Genomic DNA, 15,990 nt, shown 5'->3' with positions numbered 1-15,990 from the left:
GCCCCCTCCAAAAAAGCCAGATCTGACAGCATCGGGCATACATACCTGCACTGTCACAATCATCTGGGGCCAAGGAGTAAGCAGCCACCACTTTCAGGCTGCGAGTGTGTTGTTCAGTTCAGCACAGTGGCCGCTAGAGGGCACCCCTCTCACTAACAATGCTTCCCCAGTTTCTGAAGGCATTTGGGTTTCCAATTCCTGCTTTGCGACCCAGGGACTAGCTCTTTAAATATATAAAATCTTAACCTTTTTAAGAACAAGTTAGATGTGATTATGATAATAGACAAACGGAGAACAGTATTAAATAAATTCTTAAGGTCTTATTTGGCCAGTTGCTCTAATTTAAGATTCAAAACTGATAGAAATACTAAGACAAAAACCCATCAGTATTGGTTGAGATAGCTGATTTCAAGCCAGGTCATCATTTCAGAAGAAGAGGTAAATGCTAATCTCAAAAAGATACAGTTCATTATACAATTAGTTAATTTTACACTCTGATACATTTTGATAGGCCCTTGAGCCTTTCCTATTGCACAAATTTGGTATTTTTAAAGATAACAAATTATATCATACTGAAGCCTGGTATGTTAAAAACTGCTTCTATGTAAACCATTAATTTAAATGTTTATTAGTCAATAAATTCTATAAACAAAGAATCATGTTTCTATGGTACTTAGTTAACCTTTTCCAAAACAGATCAGAAATTCCACAGCTAATAAAATTAGCTTCTGATAATAACATAAGAGAAAACCTGAACCAAAAATGATTCTCATTAAAATAAAATATAATCACTAAATTACAAATTTATCATCTGAATTTAGAAACTAAATTTAGAAAACTATTTTTGGAGCTACAGGAAATGCAAGCTTACTCAGGTAGATTATAAAGTACTGATACCTTGACAGTGGTAATCAGATAACTATTCACCAGATACATAATTCCTAACCAATAAAAACAATTTTTAAAAAGTTCTCTCAACAGTAATGACTCTCAATAAGAAAAAAAATGCCAGTTCTCAAAAGCACAAATAGGACTGTATTTACTCAGATATTTCTCCTCCTCAATTACTGCCACACCTACTAATTTTGAGCAGTACATTAAAAACTACATGCTTTCTATTCTCCATTCTCCTTTTCCAATGAGTAATCCTGGGATTCTGAAGGTTTGATAGGAGCAGCTGAAGAGATGAATACACATATAATTAAAATCTGAAGAGAGAAAGTTGGTGATAAACTGTTTCAAGTTTTATCCAAATTTAGCAGAGATTCTTAATGGAAATGCTATCTTTTTTTAATTTTAAAAAATAACATTTATCTGATTATAAAGCCCAAACTTGCTCCTGACAGTATACACAGAAATTTATAAAAAGGAGAATAAAATAAGATACCATCTTATCACCCAGAGACAGTATTTTGATATATATCCTGTCTTTTTTGTTTTTCATCAACACAAATACCTGTTTCTTAAAAAATCTATTCTGTAAAAGCTTATAAGCTATGACATAACCTGTTTCCAAATATACTTCTAAAATATATGTTAAAGAACTGACATAATATTTCACTGTACGATCATATTTATCTAAGCACATTGGCTGGAAGTTAGGTTGCTACTAATTTGTTTTTATTTTATTTAATTTTTTTTTTTTTAAAGATTTTGTTTATTTATTTATTTGACAGAGAGAGAAATAGCGAGAGCAGGAACACAAGCAGGGGGAGTCGGAGAGGGAGAAGCAGGCTTCCCACAGACCAGGGAACCCGACGTGGGGCTCGATCCCAGGACCCTGGGATTATGACCTGAGCTGAAGGCAGACGCTTAACGACGGAGCCACCCAGGTACCCTTGTTCTGTTTTCATAACACTACAACTAGCATCCTTGCAAATAAGTATCAGTAAACGTTGCTGATTCCTCAGGTTAAGCTCTCAGAAGTGGATTTTCTAGGTCTACTTGAGGGGGTAAAAGGATGAACATGTTTAAGGCAAATGCATACTACCAAAATGCCCTCCAGAAGGCAATGCTACTTTTGATAAAAGTCAATAAAAGGGATAATTTATATTTTTAGAGAGGGTAACCAAACAAGTCAAAGACAGTAACATAACCATCCATGGTCAGCACTGCATCAAAAAAAAAAAATTGTTCTACAATATAACAGTGTAGGATACGACATCACAAATAGGCTACGGGCGCCTGGGTGGCTCAGTCGTTAAGCGTCTGCCTTCGGCTCAGGTCATGGTCCCAGGGTCCTGGGATCGAGCCCCGTATCGGGCTCCCTGCTCGGCAGGAAGCCTGCTTCTCCCTCTCCCACTCCCCCTGCTTGTGTTCCCTCTCTCGCTGTGTCTCTCTGTCAAATGAATAAATAAAATCTTAAAAAAAAACAAATACGCTAAAACTGGTTTCAGCTCAAATTACTATCTTTGCCAAACGTACACAGCTCTAATGCCAAAAAGCTAACCTTGACAAGACAGTAAGAAAGCAGCAATTTAGCATTAGAACCATGTATGTTTGGGGAGAGTGCCTCGGTGGACAAAATTTCTGCTCCCCAATGAAGCCCTCCCTAACTATCATAATCTATGCTGATCTGTCCTTCTGGAAATTCTTATTCCATGTGCAGTTAATGCCAACATACGTACTTAAGTATTCTGTTTTATGTAATGAAGTTCTGTTTCCCCAACATGACGTAAACCCTCTTAGAAAATACACCTTGCCATTTACATTGCTCTCTTAGTGTTTATCTATACTGATGAGTTATTCCTTCAAAACCTCTTCTTGGGAAGACAAATTATTAAAAGGCTGATGCTTACTTTGACTGTGCAGAGAAGTTTGCAGCAGCAAAAACAGCAGCTTCGACTTCTACATTATCATGTGAGTCCAGACTCTGACGAATACTATGATGAGCATTCTTCCTCTCAGGAATTATTGATGCCAGGCTTCCCAACATCCTACAGAGACAGAAAGATCCAGAAAGAACTGAAATACAATAAGCTAAAAATCAAGAGAGGAAGAAGCGAGGCAAAGCCAGATTGCCAAAATTAAAATTTGCAGATAATTCCTTAAATCTCGGGTTAGTAAAACATCAACTTTAGGAATCAAGCAGTGATTCAAATTCCAAATATTTTTCTACACTCTGATATGTCAAAAAATTAACATGGCTTATCTAACATAAGCAAAATTGAAAATTATCATCCTGAAGTACCTCCCAGGTACCAAATAGAGCTCAGAAACTTCTGAATTATTAAAGCACCAAAATATCAATTTTCCAATGTTCTATCAGTCCATTTTAGCAAAACATTTTTGCTATTAAGCAGGTCCAGAAAGTAAAAAAGGTAAGACTCCCAGTCTTTTTTTCTACATCAGTAAATACTGATACCATGATTTTCAAATCTGTCTTCAGCATCAAGAGAACAGAGGTAGAGGACACTCCCTGGGGCTCATTTCAGAATCTGCAAGGATGAGGAAGGTAGCGTCTCGAAAAACGCAATCTACTTTATAATAAATTATAAATTTGGAAAAGGAAAGAAATCTATTGTTTGTAACATAAACTACATAAGACAAAGCTTGAAAGATTTTTTCACAAGAAAGGCATGGATTTTTGAAGGCTGTAAAACACTGCAATAAACAAAACAGAGTTCCTACGGGACAACATTTCTCAAAGTCAGTGTTCTAAGTAACCTTCCAACTTGACATGTCACCACCTACTTATCTTATGGAGATTTGATTGGACGTAAGTATTAGAGTTTATACCAAACAAAATACTAAAATGGACTACCATATGTCATTTGTATTCAATTTGAAAATAAGGTTTTGAAATTAGAGGAGTTATTTTTCAAAAGACATAAACAGCTTGTAATATATTTTATATAAGAAAAGATTGGGCTAATATCAACACATTTTGATTAAGTTTGTTACTATTTAAATATAAAAGGGCAAAAAAAGGCATAATGACCCATTGGTCATTACTTTCTGAAAATATTTCTGGTAATATTATAAATAATTTGTAGCACTACATTTCAAACACTATAAATACCTCCCAGCTTCTTCTTCCATTTGTTTCCATTAAGAAGTCTAAAGTAATGGGTAAAAAAAGAAAACATCTTTAAAATGTCATCTCTTCCTTGTCCTTTCTCCTTTAAGTTTGAATCATTCTGACTCTAAGAACTCGTGTTTGAGAGACATCACTTTTTGCTTTCCTTCATGTGTTTAACCTTATTAATACATTCTTCCAGAAAACAAGCTCCTTGAGATCAGAGTTCCCACTTTAATCTATCTTCCTAAAAACACACAACAAACTTTCTATTCAATGGGTACTCAGAGTACTTAATGTTGATCTATCACTTATTAGCCACATCTTTTCTTTGTAGACTTTTTCTCCTTAACAGATTCGTTTTTCATCAGCTATTATAATGTTCCTCAATGAAAAATCATGTTCCTATTAAACATTAAGATCTTTCTGTAACACATCTTTTTCTTTACAAAAAAAAGTACTGTAGTCAAGTATTTCACGATAGAAGGAATGAATACATAATCACTTATATGCTTCATACCTTTTCAAAGACAGATTTTAATAGTCAGGTTCTTTACATTTCTACGGTGACCAAAAACTTTTTTTTTTTTGCACATGTTGCATTTTACCATATAGGAAATAAGCGAATCCATTAGGGCAGGTATCACTTTTCTCGCTTTACATCAAGGAAAGTGATTTATGAAATGTCAACTCATCAGAATGTGAGTTGGGACCAGAATAATTCTCCCTATACATCCAGCCAAACTTCTCTTCAGTTGAGCAGGCTACTGCTTCCCAAATGGGATTTCAAAAAGCTGACATCTTTTTTCTTCTTAATTACAAAAGCACTTATGTTATTTCTCCCTTTTAAAAGCAGAATATTTTGAAAACCTCGTAGTTTATATAAACTAAAAGCAATGTACAGTGGTTGGTGACTATCTCAGAAGCACACTCACTTGGTTTCACACCGCCAGCGTCTCGGCTGGTCTTGACACTTACCCAGTTCGGAACTCTCTCTATTCTGAGGCATATATTATCTTAGTTACAGACAGAAAATATAAGAAACGATAATGTTGAGACGTAACTTAAGGAAGAGCATAAAAATGGTAGTAATTCTGTTCGTGGCTTTCAGGCCCTGAAAGAAGTTTCTATTTTTAAATATGATTTGTAAAGCACATGTCTGATAAAGGAGTGGTATTCAGAATATATCAAGAAACCCTACAATTCTGTAATAAAGAGACAAGTCACATAAAATCTAAACAATCTAATGAAAGAAAACAAGCAAACAATTTGAACGGATTTTTCCAAAAAGAGATAGAAGAACTGTCATCAAAAGGTATATGAGAAAGTGATCATTACCATCAGGGAAATGCAAATCAAAACCACTATACACCCCATCAGAATGGCTGAAATGAAGAAGACTGACAACACCAAAGGTTGGCAAAAGGGTGAAGCAACCAGAGCTCACACACTGTTGGTCAGAATATAAAATGGTTAAGGGGCGCCTGGGTGGCTCAGGTCATGGTCCCAGGGTCCTGGGATCGAGCCCCACATCGGGTTCCCTGCTCAGCGAGAGGCCTGCTTCTCCCTCTCCCACTCCCCCGCTTGTGTTCCCTCTCTCACTGTTTCTCTCTGTCAAATAAATAAATAAAATCTTTAAAAAATAATAATAAAATAAAATGGTTAAAACCACTTTGGAAAAAAGGTCTGGCAGTTTCTTATAAAATTAAATATATACCTACCCCATGATTCAGCAATTTTAGTCCTATGTATCTATTTGGCAGAAAGGGAAGCATGTTCACAACAAGTCTTGTACAAGAAGGTTCACAACAACTTTATTTACAATAGCCCCAAAGTGGAAACAGCCTAGGTATTCATCAGTAAGGGAATAAATAAGCTCACACACAATGGAAAACTACTCAGCAATAAAAAGAACCAAATTACTGACATACAAAATGGATTAATCTAAAAAACACTGAGTGAAAGAAGCCTTACACAAAAGGATACCCACTGTATGAGCCCACTTATATGGAGTTTGAAAACAGACAAAAAATTTATCTATATAATAGGAAAAAGTCAGAAGAGCAGTGGCCTCTGGGGAGGTGGATGAAGGAACTGAGTAGAAAGCGCATAAGGGAATATTCTGGAGTAAGTTCTATATCCTGATAGTGGTTGGAGTAAGTTGAAGCATCTATCAGTACTCAGTAAATTGACTAACATTTAAAGAACCAGATAACCCTGTGGGGCGCCTGAGTGGCTCAGTCGACTGAACATCCGACTCTTGATTTAGGCTCAGGTCATGATCTCACAGGTGGTGGGATCCAGCCCCACATTGAGCTCCACGCTGGGCAGGGAGTCTGCTTGAGATTCTCTCCCTCTGCCCTTCCCCCTGCTTGTGTGCGTATGTGTGTGCACTCTTTCTCTCAAATAAATAAATAAATCTTAAACAAAGAAAGAAAGAAACAGATAACCCTGTAAACAAGCTGAACTCTACCTAATGATACACATGCCAAAGTACCAAGCGGGAAGTGTACTATCTGTAATTTACTATGAAATGCGTTAGAAAAAAAATTTTTGCTCTACTGTTAAAATTTATAATAAAATGTTATTGGGGAAAAAAGGAACCTACTTTTTACTACATTTAGCCCCAAGTCAAATGCGTGATTTAAAATTTTTTATTGACAAATCATGCTTTTTCTTACATAATTAAGGTAGTAAATGACATGGTGCTTATTACTTTTTTAATGGCAAAATTAGTTTTCTTTATACTTTTTAAAGATTGTATTTTTAAAACTTTATAATATAATGTTAAATAATACACTAAACTAAAAATACTTTTTTACTTTAAGTCATCTTTTGTATCATGAAAAAACTATGAAATCATGAAAAAAATTTTAAGGCTATTCAAAAATGTTCTATTTTTGTGAGAAGGGCTTGATATTCTCATATTGTGTTGATACTAGAATTTTAGATTTGAGTTGTTATAAATACACTTTTTTGGTATTTGATATTTACTTTATAATTCTGCAAACTTCACAAAATGATCTGATCACCCCTTATTCCTGATCTCCAAGCTTTTTCCTCTTCCTAAAGTAACTACTCCAAAAATGTTTTTAAAACAGCCCCTATTTGGCAAAATCATCTAAGGCCTTGTATATCTAAGGATCTTATTAACTGTACTATTTACTTATTTATTTATTTGATTTTATTTTTAAGTAATCTCTACACCAATGTGGGGCTTGAATTTATAACCCCAAGATCAAGAGTCACATGCTCCACCAACAGAGTCAGTCAGGCACCACGTACTATGTTTTAAATGGTAATTGGACTCCTTAACGTTCTTAGCTCAAATTTCTTTTTTTTGTTTTTAAGATTTTATTTATTTGTCAGAGAAAGAGAGAGAGAGAGAGCACAAGCAGAGGGAGTGGCAGGCAGAGGGAGAAGCAGGCTCCCTGCTGAGCAAGGAGCCCGATGGCGGACCGGATCCCAGATCCTGGGATGACCTAAGCCGAAGTCAGATGCCTAATCAACTGGGCCACCCAGGCGCCCCAACTCAAGTTTCTTTTAATATTTTTTGCATCGTGTTAATGTTGAAAAATATAAGTTCAATCTGATTTTTTTCCTTTCCTTTTTTCCTAAATAAATAAATAAATAAATATTCTGGAAGCTTTCTACAAATCTCTGATTTTATTGACAGTAACAGTTCTTCAATGAAGAATTGTGGCAAAGCCCAGTTATCATGAATTGGAAAGAGCAAGCATGCAAAATGAATGGAATATTCAAATATTAATCGATATTCTTCTCAAAACATTCAAACTAGCTCTAAATTATTTATAAAATCATTCTACTAGTTAAATTCTATTATTTCTTTTTTTTAATTGTCTTCTGATAAAAAAAGAAAACCTATGCCTGTGGAAAACGATTCAAACATTGCAAAATCACTCAGAAAAGTCTCTTGTAATCCAAAGCCCAATAACCCCTGCCAAAAATAATCACTGTTAACAGTATACATTCCTTCAGATTCTTTTCTGAGCCTAAATAAACACATATATTAATATTACAGGTAAAAATGAATTAAAAAATGGACATTACTTGACTACTTGTTTTTTTTAACTTAGTATCTCCACTTTTTTTTTTTTAAGATTTATTTATTTATTTCAGAGAGAGAGAGCATGAGCAGGAGGGGCAGAGGGAGAGAATCTGAAGCAGAATCTGCACCGAGCACAGAGCCTGAAGCGGGGAGCCTGAGCGGGGCTCGATCTCATCACAACCTGAGCTGAAACCAAGAGTCAGACGTTCAACTGACTGTGCCACCCAGGTGCCCCTTAATATCTCTATGTTAAACACACACTTCATTCTTTAAAAGTTATATAGTGGTCCATAAATTATTCCCACACTGACACATGATTTTCCCCAATTTTTCACTTTTTACAAAAATAATACTATGATCATCTGTATACATTTATTCACCAACTTTTAAAAATGATTTACAGAAAAAAATTCCTATAAGTGAATTTGCTGAATCAAAAGGTAAGACTATCTTAAATTTAATTCTTTTCTATTATATATAGTTTTTAAAAGATAAAACCAATTAACTGACTTTAAAATATCTGCTCATAATTTAATCACTCAAAAGGCAGAGGAATGACAAAAGCACTTAATTCTGAACAAGAGGGAAGAACTGGCTCCTGATGGAAAAATTAGAGAAGTGACATCCTAGACTTCATGGTTAAAAAGAGGGCTCACTTCTGAACAAGGCAAGTCAGAAGTGAGCCCTATAATTTAGGAAAGTGAATTTCAAAAGCCTAAAAATTACACATTCATTCCATAGACAGCAGACCTAAAAAGAGAATGATTCAAGCTGGATATAAGGCTTACAATATGAAATTCTGACAAAATTAAAAAAAAATTGGGGGGGGCAGGTGCTTGGATGGCTCAGTTGGTTAAGCATCCCACTCTTCCTTTCGGCTCAGGTCATGATCTCAGGGTCGTGGGATCAAGCCCCGAATTGGGCTCCCGCTCAACAAAGAGTCTGCTTGAGATTGTCTACCTCCTCTTCTGCCCCTCCCCCGCTCGGTCTCTCACTCTCTCGCAAATAAATAAATAAATAAAATCTTAAAAAAAAATTTTGTTTTAGATGCCAACAAAGAAAAGAAAAGGATGGAGAAACTACAGTGGTTCCATCTGGCATTCTCCAAGGAGTTCAAATACAAATTACTGCATATAAAAATGAGCACATAACCAAAGGTGAATAGAAAAACTGACATGGAACAGAACAAGTTCAGGAAGGTAAGAGTCCAAAATGAGCTGGGGCTAAGCTAGATTCAGACCCCAGTTGGCTGATCAGAACACCAACCTACAAAAAGGAATGTTTCAAACACAAGTTAGGCAATAATTCACAACCAAAGCAGCATCATAGGTGGTAACAGAAAAGCACGTACAGATTGGGATGGTTACCATATTTTTGCCCAGAGTATTGGTTGAAAAAACAAATTCTTAACATTCAAAATGAAAAAAGGAAACATATCGCCCTTTTTAAGTACATAACTGCAACTCGAACAATCTTGTGGTGATTCATTACAGCAAGAGAGCATACCGGAGTGTGATGGCTCTTGCTACAGGATCGTTACTGTGAATCACAGAGAAAATCCTCTTCACAAATTCATCCACATTCAGAATCTTCTCCAAATGCTTCTCACTTTGTTGAGTAACTTTAAGAACACACAGCCTCAGGAAATTGTTTCTATGAAGAACCAGAGATAAAGTAAATTAGACCACTTCAGGAAAGTAATATTTAATTAGGAATCGAAGCAACACTAACGATATTAAATTTTAGCAACGGGCCAATGTTTTTCAATCTATTATTATTTCTCATCATTAAAAGAGCTGAAGCCTACACTTTGGTTTTTGTTGTTGTTGTTGTTTTTAATCCAGGAATACTAGGCTGGTTTAATATTCAAAAATTAAGCAATGTAATTCATAATATTAACAGGCTAAGGAAGTTACATGATCATATCAATCAATGCAGAAAAAGCAATGAACAAAATTCAATAACACATCCATGATGAAACTAATCAAACTAGGAACAGAAGAAAACTTCTTCTTGATAAAGGATATAAACCAAAAGCCCATAGCTAACATTATATTTAGGTGGTCAAAGAATGAATGCTTTCCTCAGAATTCTGGGGAAAAGGCAAATATGCCAGCTCTCATTACTCTTATACAGCATAGGGCTGGAACTTCAAGCTAGTGCAGTAAGAAAAGGAAATAAAAGGCACACAGATCAAAAAGGAAGAGAATCTGCCCTGATTTGCAGACGACATGATTGTGGGAGTGGTTGACATATTTGATTACTTCACCATGTTGGAAGAGGGATTCTCAAGTTTTTGCTTTTGCATTTGTTAGTGTACCTGAAATGCCCAAACAGAACAAAACATAAGGAATCCTTTTCAAATGTCTGACATTCTTCCTAAGGATAATAATTTTCTCATGTTGTGCACACTGCTCATCCACGTATGTCTTAAATTTATTACGTACAATAAACACAAATGTTCAAACTGTCAGAAAGGTAGTATTTCATAGATTCTGAAGACCAACTGCCAAGACTGCTATCTTGGCTCTGTCTCTCACTAACTGTATTATCACTGTGGACTAATTTAACTTCTCTGCTCAGTTCCATTTCCTCAATTATATAACGCTGAGCAACAGTACTTACCTCACATATGAAAACATGTGCAAATGAGAAAAGCATCTGATATATAGAAAGAGCTCAGTAAACGAAATAAATGTTCCCACTACTCCTTCACGTCTTCTTCTAATCAAAGAATACTGACAACATTACTCACAAAAATTTAATGTTTGAGGATTTTCATCAAAGAAGATTATATATAAGACAAAAATTAAGGAAGCAAATAGAAAATTTGTAATAAAGAAAATGAGATCATATGGCAAAATATTCAACCTCACAAGTTATTTATAAAACGCTAGTTAAAACAGCAATGAAATAACATTTCATAACTAGCAAATCAGAAGTAATAAAACTAACAGCCAGGGCTGACTAGGTTGTGGTCAACAGGTATGTGACCTTGGCAAAAGTATGAATTGATAGAACTGCCTTGGGAAACAATGTGCAATACATTTGAAAGGAAATAAAAAACTCATGTCTGTTATATGGGATATTATATGTCCTGTAACTCAGCATTTACAGCTCTGTCTCTCTCTCCTCCCACAGTGGACAGAACTAATTCCAGACTCAATCCTTTCTGATATGTCCTATAGTATCAGTTACCTGGATGTTATCTGACATCCTCAGACATGTATGAGAAGGAAGGACGAGAAATGTTAAAGCCAAGGTCAAGAACTCTAAGCCTATATTAGGGAAAGGAGAACATAAAGGAACGAAGACTCAAGTATCAAGAAGGGATGTGGAACTGAAATAACATACTTAAGACCAGAGGAGATCATGTGAGAGCTTTCAAGATTCAAAGTTTGGAGACAATGCTCTGCTGATGTACCTACAGAAAACGGGAGCTACATGTAGGAATTGTATGGTGTTTGGTGGCGTGAAGCCTACACTTAGAATATGAAGCATAAGCAGTTGGCAATGTCTGCAATCCTGCTGCAAGACACCCAGATGGCAGTGACGGAGAGAAAAGCCCTGGGGATGAATTAAATCTCCTCCATCATATTATGACCAAGGCCAGGAGGTCAGATGGTCTTCCTCTTCTCTCAAGCTAATTCTACACATCTCTTCTCCTTCAAGTCTGACTCGGTGTGTGTGTAAACACACAAGTGCATGGAAAACAGTAGAAAGAAGCAGGAGAGGGACTGGTGGGGAGGGAAAAAAAAACCCCAAAAGGTATTTATCCAGTCCGTCCATGTTTCAGGCACTTCACAGTAACATGTAATCTTGTGTTATAAAACAAGTTATTAAATCAGGAACTTCTCAAAACAATCTGTGCAAACAACAGATACTTCCAAAAGATGCAAATAATATATATATTAAGATTATCTTAACTGGATTTATTCTGTTCCCCAAAGAAATAAGTCCTCTCTGACTTGCAACTTCATTTCTGCTTAAAATGCCATTATATTTCACACCAAAAAGTGTTGTAAACTGCCATGTACATCCATTAAAATGGTCACTAACCATGTGGAAGTCCCGAAGGGCAAAAACAATAAAGACCACAACATTATAAACAAAGAAATCTGAACAAAGTACTTTAGGACACTGAGGCTTTAAAAAGACTTACCCAACTCTGAAAACATCTGCTAACTTTAGGAACGCAGAATTGATGAGAATAGGAAATGGATACTTCTGAAAGAGTCTGGGAAAGCGAACAACTGCTTCACACTGTTCACCAAGTTTGCCAGATCTCAGACCTGTTAAAAGCATGAAAATGGGAGAACAGCTTACAAACCTGTAGCTACAACAAAGCAAAAATAGCAAATATCCACACAGCATCACACAGCCATAAAATAAGTCATTCACAATTAGGTAAGGTACCACTGTAACTCAAGAGCTTTTTAAAAATAAAAACGGCCTATAAAATAGTAATTTGGTAAACTGCCACTTTAGATATAAAATAATGAAAAAGAAACAATTTTTTTTCAAAAAAGTTTGAGTATTTTAAGAATACCTGGGGCCATAAAATAAATCTCAGTAAATTTAAAAGGACTGAAACCATACTTTGTTATGTTCTTTGACCACAGTGGAATTAAATTAGAAATTGCTAAGAGAAAAATATCTAGAAAATTCCCAGATATTTGGAAATCAAACAACTTCTAAATGAGCCATAGGTGAAAGGGAAAATTAGAAAAATCTCTTGAACTGAATGAAAATGAAAGCACAATCTGTGCGATGCAGCTAATGCAGTTCTTGAAGAAACATTTGTAACATCTAACGCTTTATATTAGGAAAGAAGAAAGGTCTCAAATCAATGGCCTAACAAGAGGCCAAGATAATTCAATGGGGAAAAGATACTCTTTTTAACAAATTGTTCTGGAACAAGTGGCAATCCATAAGCAAAAATAAATAAAATCTCAGAATCCTTAATTTGTACCATATACAAAAATTAACTCAGAATGAACCACAGACCTAAATGTTAAGAGCTAAAATTATAAACCATAGAAAGAAAATACAGAGGAAATCTTTATGAGCTTGGGTTAAGCAAAGAATTCTTGGGTTAAACAAAGAAATCAAAAGATACTGTTAAGAGAATGAAAAGACAAGCGACACACCAGAAGAAAATATTTACAGAACACATACCTCATAAAGGGCAATGTGGAGGCCGCTTTTAGGCCACAGCCTTGAGCAATGGAAACTGAGTAAGGTAAAGGGGCCCACAGCGGCCACTGAGCTGAATGCAGACAGGCCCATTAGGTGACCCACCTCAAAATATCCATAAGCCCTGCTGACCATGGGCTACTTACAACCAGGCACAGGTACCAAAACAGGAAAACTCCATAGTTCCCATGCCTCTTCACTTCCCCCACTATACTCCATCCCCCTCCACCACTGCCTCCTCACAGTCTCCTCTGCTGTCCCGCCATGCTGCTCCCTTGCAGTGTATTCAATAAACTACTATCTCCTTTGTTCTGCCTTGGGTAAAGTCACAACCCATGCCTCCAGCCTCCACCCAATAGGGTCGCTCCACAGGCAGAATCCATACTTCCTACACCTCAGTAAGACGACAACCTGATTTTTGAAATGGGTGAGATTTGAAGAGAAATTTCATTAAAGAAGAAATATGAATGGCAAATACATGCAAGTTAACAGATGTTCAACACTGCTGGTCATCAGGGAAATGTAAATTAAAAGCCACATTAAGATACCACTACATACCCACTAGAATGGCAAAAAATTTTAAGAATGACATACCAAGTGCTAATGAGGATATGGAGCAACTATAACTCTTATATATTGTTGGCGGGAATGCAAAACTACACGTTTCTTTGGAAAACAGTTCGGCTATTTTTTATAAATATAATCATATACTTACTGTATAATCAACAATCCTACTTCTAAATATTTATCCAAGTACATTGAGAACATATGTCCATAAAAAGATCTGTATCTGTATCACAGCAGCTTTATTCGAATAGCCCCAAACTGGAAAAAACCCAAATGTCCATCAACTGGTGAATGAATAAACAAACTGTGGTCTATCCATACAATGGACTACCACTCAACGATAAAAAGGAAACAACTGCTGATTCATGCAACAAGGGTAGATCTCAAAATCACTGTGCTAAATAAAAGAAGTCAGACCCAAAAAAGACTACAATACTGTATGACTATTTTATAGGACATTCAAGAAAAAGCAAAACTTTGGGACAGAGAACAGATCAGTGATTGTCAGGGGCTAGAGAAAAAAACGACTGCAAAGGGATACAGGGAAAGTTTCTGGGGTGAAGGAAATGTTCTATGTCTTGACTGTGGTAGTGGTTTCATGACTGCATCCATTTGGTGAATTTTATTATCTATAAATTATACCTCAAAAATCTGATTTTAAAAATGTAAAAAAAAAAACCCCAACAAACAAAAAGTTAATGTTCAATCCCTAAAAAATATTCATTTAGAATGAATATCTTTATATGGTATTAATAGCATCTGCTTCAAATATTTCTTTTGTTATTTTAGCATTTATAAAATGCTAATTATATCTATATTCGTACAAGAGTAAGTGCCCTCGAATATCTCTGTTCAATAAACTCTGCTCACTGTTAAAAAATGACAAAGGAAATACTCCTCTGAGGACTCTTTATTGTCACTATGTTTCAACAAAGGACGACCACAGAGGAAATCTGCATAGGCAATTTCTACAACTTATTAATGGTTTGAGTTCTGTAAATGCACTCATGTTGGTTATTTGGTACTTGGAATATATTTCCTCGTAGGAAAAAAAAAAAAAAAAGCACTATCAGCACTCATCATATTCCAGAATCCAATAACCACTTATAATAAAAGTTCCTATGGGAAAATTAATTCAGAATTAATTCAAGTTTCTCATGGAGATATTTAGAACATATTCCTTCTTTGTCTGCTCCCTTCTTCCCCTACCCCCCACCTCCATACACAGAAGAACTGACACTAGAGCTCCTGGAGTCATCTTCCAGCCAAACACAGTGCCAATGGAAATGTTCTAGGTAACTGGCAGGGCCTCATGTAGCCTTAAAAGCTTTTCTAAAGGCCTGACTTGACAAAGGGGTCAAGAGACACACACATAGGGCAGTAAGGACAAGGGGGAAGGGGAGAGGAGGAAGGCCCAAGTCTGAGGATGGAGGTGAGAGAACAAAGAACAGATGTGTTTGTGTGCGTGTGTGTGCTGTGGGAATCTGTTGGGACAATCCACAGTAATCGGGACTTTTTTCCTCCTCTTCTTTCTGCTGGTAGTTGAGTGATGGAAAAGGGAGTAAAGTTCTGCTTGTAATAAATTAACCTTGGTTGGGATGAAAAAGGTAAAATAGGAGGCAGCCCAAGTAGAGGGAGTTTGCTGACAGAATTTGATCTGTTTCACTTTCCCTTAAAAAACACAACCACAGACTACATTCATTGGTTTAAATATGATGATTTAAAATGTACCAAAGATAATTTTGAATCTGGCCAGAGAAATGTTTTGATTTCTCTAATACTGTCAAATTTTACTTCCTTAAGATAAAATAGACCCTCATTCCTGTAACAGGGCCGATCAGAATAAATAAGTTAAAGAATAGTAAATGTCTTGCTTAATAACTGATGTAAGAGCTTCAGGAAAAAGGAAATAAGCAAGGCTGGTTCTGAGGGACAGAAGCTAAGGTGCGAGAGAAGACAGAAATGTATCAAGACCTAGGATTTAGCAATAATCCCAGGCTGAAGCAGTATGGTACCCATCTTGCTTGCTCTGGGCCCATTTCAATTCCAGAACAAGCCAAGCAGCTGAAAACAGGCACTCAGCACGGTCAGATCTTGTTCTAGGAGGAATTGTTCACTTTATTTCTGTTGCTAGCTACAA

The 15,990-nt window shown here is 36.0% G+C and overlaps 1 protein-coding gene across 3 annotated transcripts in view; it reads right to left on the bottom strand.

The window, feature by feature from the left end:
* INTS7 (integrator complex subunit 7) overlaps positions 1 to 15,990 on the bottom strand; it is a 107,321-nt gene that overhangs the window by 87,044 nt on the left and 4,287 nt on the right. For 2 of the 3 annotated variants that reach the window (XM_036095727.2, XM_036095728.2), the window contains exons 2-4: positions 12,250 to 12,379; positions 9,594 to 9,740; positions 2,799 to 2,936 (exon numbers count right to left, since the gene is read on the bottom strand). In XM_036095727.2, coding sequence (XP_035951620.2) covers positions 2,799 to 2,936; positions 9,594 to 9,740; positions 12,250 to 12,379 — 415 coding nt within the window. The remainder of the gene's footprint in view (positions 1 to 2,798; positions 2,937 to 9,593; positions 9,741 to 12,249; positions 12,380 to 15,990) is intronic. The other variant, XM_036095729.2, reaches the window with a different exon arrangement.

The sequence above is a fragment of the Halichoerus grypus genome, chromosome 7 (genome assembly GCF_964656455.1).
Source record: "Halichoerus grypus chromosome 7, mHalGry1.hap1.1, whole genome shotgun sequence".
NCBI classification, from domain to species: Eukaryota; Metazoa; Chordata; class Mammalia; order Carnivora; family Phocidae; genus Halichoerus; species Halichoerus grypus.
The sequence above is the reverse complement of the archived record's forward strand: the minus strand, read 5'-3'. Positions and strand labels throughout refer to the sequence as shown.